This window comes from Rhinopithecus bieti, unplaced genomic scaffold (assembly GCF_001698545.2).
Source record: "Rhinopithecus bieti isolate Rb0 unplaced genomic scaffold, ASM169854v2 scaffold_12086, whole genome shotgun sequence".
Classification (NCBI taxonomy): domain Eukaryota; kingdom Metazoa; phylum Chordata; class Mammalia; order Primates; family Cercopithecidae; genus Rhinopithecus; species Rhinopithecus bieti.
Window position 1 is genome coordinate 1929206 of NW_016807466.1, and position 17731 is coordinate 1946936.

At 43.4% G+C, this 17731-nt stretch overlaps 1 protein-coding gene across 1 annotated transcript in view; it reads right to left on the minus strand.

Annotated features, from left to right (window-relative positions):
* Nucleotides 1-17731, minus strand: part of FOXN3 (forkhead box N3) — a 479473-nt gene that overhangs the window by 188258 nt on the left and 273484 nt on the right. The window contains exon 6 of the mRNA XM_017882286.1: nucleotides 13394-13530. Coding sequence (XP_017737775.1) covers nucleotides 13394-13530 — 137 coding nt within the window. The remainder of the gene's footprint in view (nucleotides 1-13393; nucleotides 13531-17731) is intronic.

Genomic DNA, 17731 nt, shown 5'->3' on the forward strand with positions numbered 1-17731 from the left:
TTTTTGAGATGGAGTCTTGCTCTGTTGCCAGGCTAGAGTACAGCGGTACAATCTTGGCTCACTGCAACCTCTGCCTCCTGGGTTCAAGCAATTCTCCTGCCTCAGCCTCCTGAGTAGCTGGAATTACAGGCACGTGCCACCAAGCCCAGCTAATTTTTGTATTTTTAGTAGAGATGGGGTTTTGCCATGTTGGCCAGGCTGGTCTTGAACTCCTGACCTCAGGTGATCCGTCCGCCTCAGCCTCCCAAAGTTCTGGGATTACAGGCGTGAGCCACCGTGCCCAGCCACATTTGCATTTTCTATGGCAGCTGCAAAATGTTTCCACCTGTGACAATATTTGGTGCCTTGGAGTCAACAGCCTGGAATTTATAACTTTTCTATCCCAGGGCAGCCTGATGGGTCTCTTAGGCTTCAAGAATGACCAGGTCCAAACAGTCTGGCCTCATGCATACCCAGAGGGACACCCAGACCTTGGCAGACAGATGGGGAAGTAGATGGAAGGTCAGAAACACCAACACTGCAAAACTGCTAAATTGTCTTTAAAGAGAAGAGATATAGAGTCCAGCTTCTCCCTCCCCCTCCAAATGTCTGGACTTGTGACTGTAAAGGGGAGGAGGGTAGCCAATGATTTCTGGCATCCCAGGGCAACTAAAGGAAAATATTCTGCACTACTCTCATAAGCTATGCTATGCATTCTAAGATAAATCATTGATAAATAATATATTTTGAATAACACCTACATGTGAAGTTTATATCACAGGGAGAACGTGCAAAGGGTCCTGGTTTTCACAGATCTTAAATCTAGGGGAAAGCACAGAACATAAAGCGTAAAAAGATTCCTTACAATACAAAACCATATATACAAGGGCCAAACTGGTATGCAGCCGGGCGCAGTGGCTCATGCCTGTAATCCCAGCTGGGCACGGGGGCTGAAGCCTATAATCCCAGCACTTTGGGAGGCTGAGATGGGTAGATCACCTGAGGTCAGGAGTTCAAGACCAGCCTGGCCAACATGGTGAAACCCCCAGCTCTACTAAAAATACAGAAATTAGTCGGGTGTGGTGGCAGGTGCCTGTAATCCCAGCTACTCAGGAGGCTGAGGGAGAAGAATCACTTGAACCTGGGGGTGGGCAGGGAGGCGTGGAGGAGGTTGCACTGAGCCAAGATCGTACCACTTCACTCCAGCCTAGGTGAAAGGGCAAAACTCTGTCTCCAAAAAAAAAAAAAAAAAAAAAAAAAAAAAAAAAAAAAATTAGTATGCAGCGTTTGCAGAAACAAGACTATGCAATTATCAAAAGACAGTGGCAATGGTGAGGAATTCATTGACCTTCCCTGGGCCAGGACAAGGGCTAGGCATTTGGTACATCATTTTACTTAATCCCTAAAGCACTCATTTAAGACAAGTGTTCTTTTTGTTTGTTTGTTTTTGAGACAGAGTTTCACTCTTGTTGCCCAGGCTGGAGTGCAATGGTGCAATCTAGGCTCACTGCAACCTCCGCCTCCTGGGTGAGCTGCTGGGATTACAGGTGCCCGCCACCACACCCAGCTAATTTTTGTTATTTTTAGTAGAGACGAGGTTTTGCCATGTTAGCCAGGCTGGTCTCAAACCCCTGACCTCAGGTGATTTGCCCGCCTCGGCCTCACAAAGTGCTGGGATTACAGGTGTGAGCCACTGTGCCCGGCCTAAGACAAGTATTCTTATGCCACAATGAATAACAAAACTCATTGTGAGGCTCGGAGACCAGAGGCTTCAGGTAACATGTCCAAGGTCACACAGCTAGCGAGTGGCCCAGGTGAGGCTCTAACCTGAGCCTCTTTCTAAGACTGAGATCAGCTGTGGGCCTGCTGCGACAGTGGGCAACCTGCAGGAGCTGGGAGGAAGCATGGAGACCCTCCAGTCCCCGCCTGCGCCAGGGCAAGTGTGTGGTTCTCTGCTCTTTCCCATGCTGGGGAGGCAGAACCTCCCAGAGGCACTAAAGCTGGTGGGAGACAGGCCCAGGACAGAGTTTCTGACTCCTGGTCTACTGCGGGCAGGATCGGGCTGGCGGGTAAGCCAGAGTCACGGCTTGAGAGCTTCAGACTGTGAGATCTTTTTCGTTTCTCTGCTTCCTCACTGTTTCCTCAGACTGGCCTCTTCCTCCTGAGGGTGACACAGCTGCTACGTCCATCTGTAGCACCAACTCGGGGCCACTCCCCTGCAAATGCAGGTGAAGCTAAGCCTGGGCTGGAGGCCTGGGGGCTGGTGACTGCACCAAAGCCAGGCCAGAACCCCCACCTCCCATGCGGGACCCTGCTGGGAAGCTTGAAATGCCGAGAAATCTCTCGAAGTGTTTCTCATCAGTAGAAAAAAAAGAATAGGAGGGTGGGGGTGGGGCAATTTCCAGTTCAGAAGAATCTTAAGAAACTCTGCTCTCCTTACAGTTAAAACAAACAAACAAAAAGCTTTCATTCAGAAGCCCCACAACTGCAAAGGGAAAGAGAGAGGAAAGAGAAGACGGAAGGGGGGTGCAGGGGAAGGAGGTAGAAAAAGCTACTAAAATTTGCTAATGTTTTGTCCCCTCCGAATGTGTTTTTTCCTGTTCATTTTTCTCCTTGCCAAACTGGTTGGCGCGTGTGTTCTGAGGGAAGGGGGGAACTAATGTGTGTTAGAGAGACATACATTGGAATAAGCAGCTCATAAACAGACTTTGACCAAAACTTTCCATTTAAAACTAAATACACAGGAAACATGTCTCAACTTGGACTACGGTGATTAAGCAACTCAATCTGAGAAGATAAGGATTTTTTTAAATGTGTCTCAATGGTTTATGGAGGTTTTCTCCAGATGATTTAAAAATCAGCAGAAGTTGGGAATTAATGTGGAATCTCTGATGCTTCCCACGCTCTTTCCGTACCTCTCACATCCATGGCAGAGTCTCAGAGATGCTTTGACAAATAATGCAACACGAACCTTATATAAGAAAAACAAAAGGTTATGAATGTGATCAGAGACTCTGGCCAAGAACATGTGCTTCCACAAAACAAGGACACCAGTTTGGCTCTTCCACGGAGATTTGTGCAAAGGGTGGGTGTTATTCTCATTAATTCAGTGGATAAACAATAGGGGGGAGGTCGGGATGATTTGATGGACAGCTTTTGGAAATGATCTTCTGCTTGGCAAAACACTGCCGTGATCATTTCATTCACACGGAAGGAAATGCAAAGAAGTGTCACTAAAACAAGGGAGGTAATTGTAGGGCATGAATCAAAAAGCTGGATGACACAGAACGAAGAGTAACTGAATTAGTCCCATCATGGTCTTGAAATCTGCACTTAATTTCAAGAGAAGAGCCTGACCTCTCATTGCTGGCTAACAAAGCTATGCATCTATTTCCTCATGTTTAATTTCTCCCTTATAAACTACAAACACCATGTTACAGAGGGATAGCCCTCGACTGGCATGGCAGCTCAATAGACTTAGAAACAACATCTCAAGAGCTGGAAGGGATAACCCTGCAGTTCTCCAGTAAGAGTTAAATTTTGGGATGACCCTGGCAGCTGGTTGTCTAGCCTCGACTGGCATCACTGGGGGTAGCTCATTCTACCTTCATCCCCTTCATCTGTCCATCCACCCATCAACTCAAGCATTTACCCAGCTTCGGTTATGTATCTGGCACATTGTCAGATGCTGTTCTGTCTTGAGCCCAAATCCTTCTTTCTATAATTCGATCCATCAAGTCCATGATGGTGCGCATGGCTGGCATGCTAACCTTCTGAAGGTGCTCTTCCCGGGTTACACGTTCCCAGTTCTTCAACAGTAACACGTGGATGCCCCTGCCAACCTGATCACCGTCCTTATCAATCCCCCATTCTATGTTCTTCAAATCTTTTATGAATGATGGGTTCCACTTTCGATCTAATTCTACTGCACCTCTACTTCTTAATCTCCCTCCTTAGTTAATCTAGAACATCTGGAAGTATTTAGTGTGACCACAACTTGGAGAAGATAAAATGCTGAGATCAAAAATATTCTATGGGCCGGGCGCAGCGGCTCAAGCCTGTAATCCCAGCACTTTGGGAGGCCGAGACGGGCAGATCACGAGGTCAGGAGATCGAGACCATCCTGGCTAACACGGTGAAACCCCGTCTCTACTAAAAAATACAAAAAAATTAGCCGGGCGAGGTGGCGGGCGCCTGTAGTCCCAGCTACTCGGGAGGCTGAGGCAGGAGAATGGCGTGAACCCGGGAGGCGGAGCTTGCAGCGAGCTGAGATCCGGCCACAGCACTCCAGCCTGGGCGGCAGAGCGAGACTCCGTCTCAAAAAAAAAAAAAAAAAAAAAAAAAAAAATTCTATTCTATGAGACCATCTTAGATGTGCTGGTAGCAGGTTTTATTTTCTATTATTGATGAAAATTTGCCATTTTACGCTTCTACAAGACAAAGTCCTGCCTGTTGTTTCACACTGTACATGGTTGACTTCATGCACTTTTGACAGTTCTTTCATATTTCTAACATGAGGATCAATTTCTCCTCCTCTGGGAAGGCGAGGGGTTTGACAAATATGCAGAACGCAGGTCAGCCCCACTTTGCAGACACTTCCCCCTCTAACAATGCCTAAGGTGTCGCTGTGCTCAGGAATCCTTGGCTGGCTATCCCAAGAAGCAAATACTCACACCAAGCAAATCTGCAAAGACTCCAGGCCCCTACTGGACCCATCCATCAACATTGCAACTTTCTTCTCATGAGGTATTGAAAACACAGAGCTTCTTTGGTATCCATCATCTCAGGAGTTAGGTCAATGGAAATTTATCTGTAGTAGATTTAAAGAACTTCTAACGCTTTGGCTATTAAAATACAAACCAGGGACTGAGAGCACCTCAGGAGGTCAGAAGATAAAAAGGTAACTCAGAGTGGCTCTCTCAGCCATGAGTTTGACTCAGTACCTGAGTAAAGTAGATATAATCAGCCGGGCTACTTAAACATTTGACTTTCAAAGTGAGTGTGAAAACAGAATGAAACTGGATGACTGGGCACAATATTCATGAGCTACCCCCGATACAAAGTGCTCAAAGATAACAGGGACTGTTTTCCATTTAAATAAAACAACACAGGACTGACTCAGAATTAAATGTACAATGAACAGCATACTGAAGGCAAAATGCTGAGACCAAAATTATTCTATGAGATCAACTCAGGAAATATAATGGGAGTCAAAAGATAATATGATTTGATACGAAAATAAAATTATAGCCAACTAATGGATTTTTACAGCTCCCACTGTAAATGAGCACTGTGTTTTTTAAAGAGCGTGCCCTTACAATTTAAGCCTTTCCTATTCTTCATCCGCTCCAAGTTTTTAACAAAATGTAATTTATATTTGGAAGTACTATCATTTAGAAAGCGCTGGTATTCAATCCCACATCTATTTTACCGCATTAATTTACCACACTCTTCTACCTGTTTAGCACCATGAAGCTTCATATTGATTTTTTTAAATTTAATATTCTTTTTAAAATTACTCCAAGCAAAAAGGTGCTGTTTAAACATAATCTTTCAAAATGCATAATGTCTCACGCTTTTAAATTAAACTTATCCAAATAAGTGTGTTGAATATGAGGGGCATTTAAAAAACTATTTCGGATTTCCATCAAATATGTTGCTTTCAAGTAAATATAAGTGTAATAATGAAGCAACTAATCTAAATCCTTGCATTCTTTCTTTATGCTTGACTGAAGGACACAACAATCTAACAATTAAACTCCTTCAAAGGAAGTTAAAACTGATTTCACTGTGGCTTTGCAGTGCTTCTGCCAACTATTAAATGCACAACACTCTGAATAACTAGAATGAAAGATGTCTTATAAATTAAAAAATTATTGGATCCTATCCAAGCAATGAATAAGCTATTTCTTGCTGTGTGCAAATCCAGCATTCTGAGTGGAGGAATTAACACCGTTATGTTAACAAGATTAACATTTTAAGGATTTTCTAATCTTCTAATTGTCTAAAAGGATGAGTTCCCTAAACACCTCAGTACCTTCCCTACCTCCTCCCAATGCAATTCCCCCATCTAGTATTCTCAGCCTCACTAGGACAGCTAAAGATTATTTACCTGGTGAAGAACAACTGATAACTCTGTTAATTTGAATATACAGTGACCACTCTTTACAATTCCTATACCCTTAGCAGTGTTACTCTATGAAGACATTTAAATTACAAAAAAAAAAAAAAAAAAAATCAATAGGGCAGCAGGCAGGATAAAATAGAACTTGCTGAGTCAGCACTAAAATCTGCCATTTTCGTTAAGAACCTCAGTACCAGAAAGGCCGAAATCTTTGCCATTAATGTGTGTGGTTTTTTTTTCTTCTTTTTTTCTTTTTTGTGGCTCATTAAATTCCTCTGAAGAAGCAAAAAAGAAACAGAGCTAAAGGAGAAGCTAAAATGTCTGGAATTTATTTTAAAAAAAAAGATGAGAGTAAAAGAAACTTTCTTTTGGTTGTTTGGTTTGTTTTGAGATAGAGTCTCGCTCTATTGCCCAGGCTGGAGTGCAATGGCACAATCTTGGCTCACTGCAACCTCTACCTCCCAGGTTCAAGCAATTCTCCTGCCTCGGCCTCCCAAGTAGCTGGGATTACAGGCGCCTGCCACCACACCCAGCTAATTTTTGTATTTTTTGGTAGAGACGGGGTTTCACCATGTTGGCCAGGCTGGTCTTGAACTCGTGACCTCAAGTGATCCGCCCACCTTGGCCTCCCAAAGTGTGGGATTACAGGCATGAGCCACCACACCGAGCCAAGAAACTTTCTTGAATATTCTAACTCCGCAAACTTTATAGTCATCCAAAAAATAAATCTTTAGACCTAGATCAACAAATGAAAGTCTTGTGAATTTTTCTAACTTTGTACATGTTAAGCCACAATACTTTACATGAAATACAGAATTACGATGTCATTATTTTTACATTGAAAATTTTAAAGCAAAAAAAAAAAAAGGAAAGCTCACTGAAGAACAAAAAACTCTCTCAATCAGTTTCTGACCATCTAACACCCAATCATGGCCAATCCATTACGGAGGCCAAAGGCACATAGGATGCTGGGATTTCTTTGGAATTACCAAGGAAACACAAAACAACACTGGCTCTGCAAACCGATCATCCAGGAAACTCTCCATAAACCACACTGTTTGATTAAATGCAAAACCTGTTCTCCAACCATGGTGTGAGAGGATTAAAATGTGTTTCTGGAAACTGACTTTGGATTGGTGCCTATAGCAGAGAAGGCATTACATAAGACCCATATATATGTCACTCTCTAAAAACAATCTGTTGTCATAAACATTATTATGGGGAGAGCTACTGTTTATAGGGTGTGAATGTAGTGATATAAAGTTTAAATACCCCCACTATAAGTACCAAAATCACAAAGTCAAGGTCACCCATTGGGGAACTGTCTTTTCATTTAACTATCAGACATTGAGAAAGGTTAGAAAAATAGAAATTTCCTAAAAAGTTGGTGGGAATGTGGATTAGAACCGAGTGTAAAATCAGAAGGCAATTTGGCAATGTCTATTGGAAGCACTAAAATATGCATATTCTTTAATGAGAAATGACGTATCTAGGAAGGAGGGGCACAGGCAACATAAAGATTAGAAGAGCTCGATGGGCTTTTCCGAAGAGGTACGGGCAAGCAACCGAAATACACCAGCCCTCCTTCCACTTTCCAGATCTAGATTCTGAAGGCCACACGCCAGAGTCTCCTTGGCAAAGGTGTAGATTCTCCAAGCAAGCTGGCGTGGCTTGGTGTGCCTGAGTAGCCCGAGCTCAGCCGCGGGTACTCTACTAAGCCCAGTGGAGTGTCATTTCACAAAACTACCGTTCCAAGAACTGTGGCATCCAAACTACAAAGAGACCCCTCGTGTGGCTCAGCGGATCTTCCAGAGAATGAGGCAAAAGCAAGAGCCCTTCACAACCAGCTCTTCACTGAAGTAGGTCAGGCGACTCTCAGTGATGCAGTGATTTTACTTTTCATTCTACCAAAAACGATTTGGATATTTAAAATTGATCAATGAGTCTGCATTTTGGAGACTGCTTTAAGAAAAAAAAAAAAAAAAAAACAGAAAAGTTACAAAGATAGCGCAGAAAGCTCCTGTATACCCCTCACTTAGTTTTCCCTAATGTTAACACCATATATTACTAACAAGACATTTGTCACAATACTGGTATACTACTATTTTTTTATTTCAATAGTTTTTGGGGTACAGATGGTTTTGGGTTACATGGATAAATTCTTTAGTGGTGATTTCTGAGCTTTTAGTGCACCTGTTACCCCATAGATAGTCTTTTATCCGTCGTCCCCCTCCCAACCTACCCCCCAACCCCCCGAGTCCTCAAAGTCCATTATATCATTCTCATGCCTTTGCTTCCTCACAGTTTAGCTCCCACTTATAAGTGAGAACATATGATATTTGGTTTACCATTCCTGAGTTATTTCACTTAGAATAACGGCCTCCAGACCAGGCACAGTGGCTTACGCCTGTAATCCCAGCACTTTGGGAGGCTGAGGCAGGTGGATCACGAGGTCAGGAGTTCGAGACCAGCCTGGTTAAGATGGTGAAACCCTGTCTCTACTAAAAACTACAAAAGTTAGCCGGGCATTATGGTTGGCACCTATAATCCCAGCTACTCGGGAGGCTGAGGCAGGAGAATCACCTGAATGTGGGCGGCAGAGGTTGCAGTGAGCCAAAATCGCAGCACTGCACTCCAGCCTGGCAACAGAGTGAGACTCCGTCTCAAAAAATAAAATAAAATAAAAGAATAATGGCCTCCAGCTCCATTCAAGCTGCTGCAAAAGACATTATTTTGTTCCTTTTTATGGCTGAGTAGTGTTCCATGGTGTATATATACCACATTTTCCTTATCCACTCGTAGGTTGATGGGCACTTAGGTTGGTTCCATATCTTTGCAGCAGCGAATCGTGCTGCTATAAACATGCAGCATACTACTATTACTATTAACTAAACTGCACAGTTAATTCATATTTTGCAAATTTTCCCCTCATGTCCTTTTCCGGTTGCAGGATCCCATCCAGGACATCACAGGACACATTTGCTCATCATGTCTTCTTAGCCTCCTCTGGTCTGTAACAGATTCTCAGACCTTCCGTTTCTGATGACCTTGGGGGTTTGGGGAGTGAGGACCAGGTTATTTTTGTAGAATGTCCCTGGCTGAAGGACAAAATCATTGTTTGATGTTTTTCCCATGACTAGACTGGGCTTATGTGTTGGGGGAGAAAGACCACAAAGCTGAAGTGCCAAATTTATGACGTCCTAAGAGAGGTACCTGGTATCAACATCACATCACTGAGGATGGTATTTTCATCACCTGTGACACAGCGTTCACCAGGTTTGTCCATTCCAAACGTCCTTTTCCAGGCTCTAATCTTTAGAAGCAGGTCATTAAGTGCAGCCATTCAGGGAGTGGAGAGTTCTGTCCCACCTCTTTCAGTGGAGAAAGAGCTACATCAAGCATTTGGAACTCTCTGTATGGGAAATGTGTCTCTTCTCTTGTTTGTTTGTTCGTTTATTCAATCATTTATTTCTATCAGTCTGGACTGATAGGTATTTATATTTCCAGTTATAATCCAACACTATGTTATTTATTTTGCTACTCACCACTGTCCCAGCTTTGGCAACTGGGAGCAACTTCAGGAGAATCCCTTTGACACCCCTGCCCCCAACCCCATCATTTTGTTCTATAAATATTTCCTTATTTTCTGCTTCTCCATATTTTTATCAGCAAAATGTCTCACTTAAGAAAAGGGTTGCTATGGGGTGGTTTATGCCTCCCCAAAATTCATACATTGAAGATTTAGCCTCCAATACATCTGAACGTGACCTTATTTGGGAACAGGGCCATTGCAAATGTAATCAGTTAAATAAGATGAATCATTACGGGAGAAAGATGGGCCCCTAAGCCAGTATGACCAGTGTGTCCTTACAAGAAGGGAAAATCTGGACATAGACGCCACACAAGAAAATGAACGCCAAGTGAAGGTGAAGGCAGAAATCAGAGTGATGTTTCTACAGGCCAAAGAAGGCCAAGAGGATTCCAGTAAAATGCCAGTAAAGCAACAGAAGCTAGGAGAGAGGGGTGGAACAGACGCTCCCTCACAGCCCACGGATGGAACCAACCCTGCCGACACATTGGTCTTGGACTTCCAGCCTCCAGAACCGTGAGACAGTACGTTTCTGTTGTTTAAGTCACTTGGTTTGAAGTACTCCACACTGAGCTCTGCACTTCGACTAAAAACAATTCACAAACTTGGTATCAACAAAGCAGGTGTGGAAGAACACCCTACTATACATTCAAAAGGGCACTTTAGAAAACAGAGGCATGGGCCGGGTGCGGTGGCTCACACCTGTAATCCCAGCACTTTGGGAGGCCGAGGGGTGGATCACAAGTTCAAGAGATCGAGACCAGCCTGGCCAACAAGGTGAAACTCTGTCTCTACTAAAAATACAAAAATTAGCCGGGTGTGGTGGCGCGTGCCTGTAGTGCCAGCTACTCAGGAGGCTGAGGCAAGAGAATCCCCTGAACCCAGGAGGCAGAGGTTTCAGTGAGCCAAGATCATGCCACTGCACTCCAGCCTGGCAACAGAGCGAGATTCTGTTTCAAAAAGAAAAAAAGGATGGTTGCATCAGTACTGAATATGTCTCAAAAAAAAAGAAAACAGAGGCACGAGTCTACACATCTCAATATTTAGCACGGTATTTGTATGTGAGCAAGGTCTGGGCAGTACTTTCAAATGCCTCACTTTTCCCACAGCATTTCCAGCCACCTGCAGCTCAGTTCAGAGTGACATTTGCCAAGCACACCTGCAAGTCCTAGCAATAACCGCCCATTTAGTATAATCACCATCTTCTTCAGCATGCTAAGTACCAGCCCCGTGAAAGCCAAGCACTTCCCAGGTGCCCCTCACAGCGATCCAGCAAGGGGCTGACAGGTGATTCCCTGCATCACAGTGGACCCAGCCAGAGCACGTCAATTCGGCATTTTTGGGTCCCTGTTTAATGACTCGCTTTGTTTCACTTCCATCTTCTCTAGGTCATGTCAACAAGTGGCCTGATGGCTTAGAATTGAGCCAAATGCCACATCACTGTAAGACACAGAAATATTGTACAATTACCCGGTGTTCAGTGGCTTCAGTGCAATTTCACACACTAGAGGATCCTGAAGCAAACTCTCAGCTTTCAGATGAAGGGATGACAGTCCCCAGGAAAGAGAAAGTGACTTGTTCTCCTGGACTTAAGGCATGGAAGAGGCAGACTAGAATCTCATCTGTCATCTCCCTCCACAGCCAGCGACCTCTGTGGAGGTGAAATCTAAGCACCGCATGGGCAGAGGCAGAAACTCTTCTTTTTTTTCCCCTCAGTCAACTGGGGAGAAAGGCTGGAGGTGACGGAGCGGGGTCTGAAATATTCCTCTGGAAATGATTTTCATTACAAAAGCTCTGGTTCGTCTGCATTTTATGTCTATATTAAAATCAAATGAAGTCATTAAGCTAAGGCCAGCTCAGAATGCCTCTCGCCTGAATATGCATTCCTGTTCCAACCCCCAGAGCTCCTCTATAATCCTTCAAATTATTAAATAATTACTGTGTTTCCCTCGGGGTCACATTTGGCAACAAAATACTGGTCTAAATGAACCAACACATGACCCAGTGAGTAACACCTATGTTCTTAACTTCCTAGAAGCAAAGGGAGATGAAATATTTCTGAGGCGCAAACTGGAAAAGCCAGAGAAGGGTATTCCATGCAGCTTGGAGGGTGGGGGGAGTAGAATGACAAAGAAACATGAGAATCTGGGAAATATTTCAATAATTAGTGTCATGTCCTCCTTCACCAACCTTGTACATCGGCAATTCTCCACTCCAATCCTGGTTCTCTTCCATTTGGGGAGTGGCTATGGCCACAAGAAGAAAATCAAGCATATGGCTCTGTCCTTCTGGACATGTCTACGATGTTGGCTGGGCTGCTTTGGAAAATCCCATTTTCTCTCCTACAGCTATATGACCTCAAGTTGTCATTTCGAATAAAGTATGCTTCCACTGATTTTTATGAACACAGACAAAAGCTGCTACAACCTTCCCCCCCCCCCCCACCAAACCTTTCAAACCAACTGTAGTTGCTATGTAGGGTTATTTGTTTCTAAGGCAACAGCGTATATCTAAGTACTAATGGCCTGTCCTTTTGCCAGGCAACAAACAGCCTTGTGATGCAACTGCACCTGTCTCGGCTACGCGTTACTATGGAGACGCTCCAGTTGCTATGGGTACCATCACGCTAATCGCCTAGCAAAGGCAGACATACAGCAGTCTTCTCAGAGAGCCCAGCTGTTCCTCCCTGTCTCTTGCTGAAGACTGATTGTCTAGGGCCTGTGATGGAATGCTTCTCAACTGAGATGCACAAGAACTTCATTAATGCTATTTCAGAAGATCACTTTGTGCTCCCTCCTGCAGAACAAACAGGAGACTAGGAAAAGAATCTGCAAAGAAGTGGACTGTAAAATCCCTGAAGTCTATGACATCATGCCATCCCTAATTAACCTCAACTTTCTGTCCAAGGATAATTCCTCTTAACTAGGTGGTTACGACAGTAACATTTCTATACATTTTAAAATATTTTTTGTAGAGTTGAGGAATGCATTTCAAACTCAAGCACTATGTATTGATAAAATCAATCTTAAAATTTGGTTCTGATTATTTGGCTCTCTCTTGGAATCTAACATTAAGACATTTTTTTAAAAAAGTGACAGGCTACTTACCCTCCCTTCCAATTATATATTTGTAAAAATGGTACCCATGACCTTACTGTCTCAAACAAATGGGCATGTGAGACGATGAAATGTCTCTATTGTTTCTACTGTTCTCCTTGAAGAAGCAAAGACCAAGTAACCACAACAAATGGTCACCTGGGAGCACCGTCTACATGGAGACTGAGAAAGACAACAACGGGGACAAATGAGTGAGCCTCCACTGATCGTCTGCAGAGACCAGCCAGATGAGAGGATGATGGAGTCTCCTGCTTGACTCGTTCCTGTACTTTTATCCCAACAAAACGTGACAAACACCAAGATGTGAAAGCCATCAACTTTTCTTTGTAAATGTTTCTACCCAGGAAGACATGATTTCACCCACTATGAAGCCTTCTGGAAGCACATTCCTCTGAAGCTGCAGCAGCGGTAAGGTTTGTAGGAAATACAACAATGGATATGCCTCCTAATAATACTTAATTTCTTTCTCATTTACCTGCAGTTATTTTTAAAATCTCATACGGCCTATTAAATTAATTTCCATGCAGGTCTCTGCCAAAATAATGCCATTTCAGTAGACCAAAAAAAGAAGTCTGAATTGCTTACCTTTGATATGCCTGAGGACAGGTGGGAGGTGTATTGAACACGTGTGGGTGTGGGTGATAAGGTGTCTTTTTCAAAGCCTGAATTAGATTTTGTCTATACTCTGGGTCTATGCACCACAACGACCCTTTCCCAATACTCTGCAAAGAAAATTAAAATACAAAGGCATTAATACAGAATTATTAAGTACTTTGCAATAAGTAGATATATAGCTATTATCACTTACTTATTTTTAAAATTTTCTCATTTGTTGACTGTTTGCCAGCCATAAATATTATACTGACAGTAGAACTCCATAAAATGCACTTCAATCTTATTTGTATTATGTTTGATAGGCAAAATGAACATATTATTACCAGATTATGGTGATACAACAATATTACAATTTTCATATGCAAACTACCAAAAAAAGAAGCATCTCATTTTTCAGCGTCAACGTTGAAGAACATGTGCATTCTCTTCTAAAAATGAGTTTAATTGTGTCAGATTTCTAATGTTTGGGGAAGAAAAAAAAAAGAGGGCCAAGACACCCCAAAAGTCCATCTCTGCTCTAAAATTTAGTTATGTTTTAAAACATATGACATCGGGACCATTTTATAACAACAGAAAAGTAATCTCCTTGTTTTTTTCCAACTTACTCACAAAAGAATGACATTTACTCTTGGAATGGGATTCTGTAATTACCTTCCCTAAGAAACAAAAGAACTCAGGCAGCAATGGTAAGCCCAATTCAGAATCCACTATTTATTTTTTGGATTCCTCAGTTCCCAGCAATCGACTCCAGCCGTTAAGAGTTGAATCTTTAGAAGTCAAACTTTAAAATGCAAATTTTCTAAAACTGTTCTGTGGAGAGAGGGAGGCTTCCTGTGAGGCCCACTTCCTGTGAGGCGTTTGGTCTATGGACAGCCTATTTTTAAAAATGTTAAGTCCTTCCTTTGAGGCCCCCCTGGAACTGGCAGCAGGCCCACAGGCAGTCGCTCCTCTGGCTGCACACTTTCAAGTGACCGAATGTACCCAAACTGTTCGATAAGGTCATTTGTAAATATTTACTGATTTGCAGAGAAAAGAAGTTAAATTACATAAACCCGTGCCCACCTCCTGCTTTCAGCCAACAGTAAGATTGATGTCGTCCTCCAACATTTAGAAAGCAAACAAGAAGCTGTTTAACTAACATGGGGGAAGGGGACAACCCAAAAAAATCCCATTGAAGGAGCTGTAAAAACAAGTTACTCCTAAAATCTTTTTTAAAGTTTTAAAAAATCTGTGTTTCAGTCATCAGTTCACCCAAGTCGTTTCCTTACAAACATTATTCACAGAGCCCGTTAAAATACTTTATTATCAACAACATCAGCAAGCTGTGCAACTGGAATTAACTCTTTCTGGTGCAATGAGAATAGGGGAATTGCTCAAAGCCACAGCTGGGGCTGGAACCTCTGACTACTCTAGTCAGCCACCCCCACGTGCAGGCCTGACCCCAGACACAGGTCAGAGTCTGGCTGGACACTCTATGCTCAAACATCAGTGTTCTCAGTTTAACCAACCGGATGTTTAAAGACCTGAAAGATTTCAACTTTGGAAAATTCAACATTCCTATGTGTTTTTTCCTTTCACGCACACATTCTCAAACCCAGAATAGTTCAGGGGGAGCAGTGAGACTTTCCAAGTAAATCAGGCGGGCCACTCAATAATCTGCCCTGGAACCTTCATCCTTTCCTTTGGGAAAGAGTTGTGCAGAAGAAAGCCAAAAGCTAAGAAGCAGAGAGGTTTTGGGGGAAAGACAGGAGACAGGTAACTACCGAATTTGGATAACATAACACAAACCACCAAATTCTGTCAACAGTAGGGGTCTGGCGTGATTCCATCAAAGGCTCCGGGTGGAGCCCTGGGCCAGCGGGACCTACCTTTCTGATCTCTTGCACCCAAGGCGCCAAACCAGCAATAGCTACACTGAGGGCCATGGCTGACATGTGACCCAAACATTTCTGCAATGATATTGTCTCAATTCTGGAAACCCAATGGCTTTTGTTCTCATCATGGTGGCTTTCAGGGTGGGACCATTTAATCTTACGCTAAAAAAAAAATATGACAAAGAAATGAAGGACAAACAGTTGGCCCTCTCAGGGAAATAACCATAAGCCAATAATGTGGTTTCTCCTAATCCTAACCTAAGTGTCTTGTTTACCGTACCCTTGTATACCCATATTAATGTATGCTGCCATTTAAAAGTGAGGCAGATTGAACCCAGGAGCCAGAGGCTGCAGCAAGTGGAGACTGCGCCATTTGCACTCCAGCTAGGGCAACAACACCGAAACGCCATCTCAAAACACATAAATACATAAAAATAAAAACAAAAGTTAAGCAGAATAAACCCCCAGGACTGTGCACGATATTCACAAGGTAATTGATCCAGATGCAGAGAGGCAGGCTGAAGAATAGTAAGAACAGGTGGTCCGGAGCCACACAGACGTTTCCTGAGTGGCCCTGCACAAATCACAGCGCCATGGGAAGTCTTGGCTTCCTCACTGGTAAAACAGTGACCCACTTAGAGATAGTTGGGAGGCTCAGAGACGGCATAATATAAAACACCTTGAGTTGCGGCCCTACCTACAGGTACTCAATAAATGGCAGACAGCATCATGAAAATCTCCTTTTGGACACAAGAAAGAGAGTGAAACTGGCTGTACAATGTCTTTCATTGAACCAAATCTGATTGATTTTCATCTCCAACAGCAGCAGTGGGAAGGGCCTCCAGCAAACAGACGGGGCGAGTGAAGATAAAATGATCATCTATTTGAATGCACTGGTAGTCCTGGCTCAACAAATTCACTGGGAAGAGCTTTTCAACATTCTCAACTCCCCCTCTATTTTCATCACTCCCTACATCTGCTTTCTATGAACCCCACACTCCACAGTCACTCACTACTGGGACTTCTACCGTGCTCAGGAAGCTGCTGTCACCGACTCATGATTACCTGGCTACTAAAAGTCTTTTGCCCAGGTCTCTGCACTGTCAACATCAAGCTGAGGTTTAATTCCAAAGTTGGTCAGTTCATTGTGACCATCTCCCAACTTTTTTTTTGTTTTTTTTTTGTTTTTTTTGAGACAGTCTTGTTCTGTCACCCAGGATGGAGCGCAGTGATGTGATCTGGGCTTACTGCAACCTCCGCCTCCCAGGTTCAAGTGATTCTCGTGCCTCAGCCTACCGAGTAGCCGGTATTACAGGCATGTGTCACCAAGCCTAGCTAACTTTTTTTTTTTTTTAGTAGAGATGGGGGTTTTACCACGTTGGCCAGGCTGGTCTTGAACTCCTGGCCTCAAAGGACCCACCCGCCTCAGCCTCCCAAAGTGCTGTGATTATAGGCATGAGCCACCACACCAGGCATCTCCCAACATTAATCGAAGAAATTTTCTCAGGCTTGGCTCATAAGGTTCCTATCCTGATCTATTTGGCATTTTACAATAAGAAAGGTCTGAAATTGCTGATAGTTTTTTACAATCCAGACACTAATTTCAACATATCTCATACTTAGCAATGCTGGCATTCCAAAGAGGAAACAAACAAAAGACATCTTAAGGACACACCCCGGGAGGGTCACCAGCAACCACCGCGCAGTACCGAGCTGCGCTTGGAAGGCCCATGAGAGAGGCCGGCACTGCATCTCATTCTCAAGCATTTTCCTGGGTCTCATGTAACAGTTTGGAGTAATAAAATGGTTTACTTGAAAACGTTAAAAATGGAAATATGCAAAGGATAGAATGCTCAAGTTACTTAGGCCAGGAAAAATTACACTTAATGTTCCTAAAAGGAGAGAGAAGGTTATAACATGATTATACTTGTGTAGTAAGTTTGAGAGTTGGAGCTTTCTTAGAAAAATATCTGCATCTTATCTGAAGACAAGACTATGGAGTGCTTTTTTTTTTTTTTGAGATGGAGTTTCGCTCTTGTTGCCCAGGCTGGAGCGCACTGGCACAATCTTGGCTCACTGCAACCTCCACCTCCCAGGTTCAAGCCTCTCATGCCTCAGCCTCCTGAGTAGCTGGGATTACAAGCACCCACCACCACACCCAGCTAATTTTTGTACTTTTAGTAAAGATGGGGTTTCTCCATGTCGGCCAGGCTGGTCTTGAAATCCTGACCTGAAGTGATCCGCCCACCTTGGCCTCCCCAAAGTGCTGGGATTACAGGCGTGAGCCACTGCACCCGGCGTGGAATGCTTTTTATTAAAAAAAAAAAAAAAAGAAATAGGCCGGGCGTGGTGGCTCACGCCTATAATCCTAGCACTTTGGGAGGCCAAGGTGGGTGGATCACCTGAGGTCAGGAGTTTGAAACCAGCCTGACTA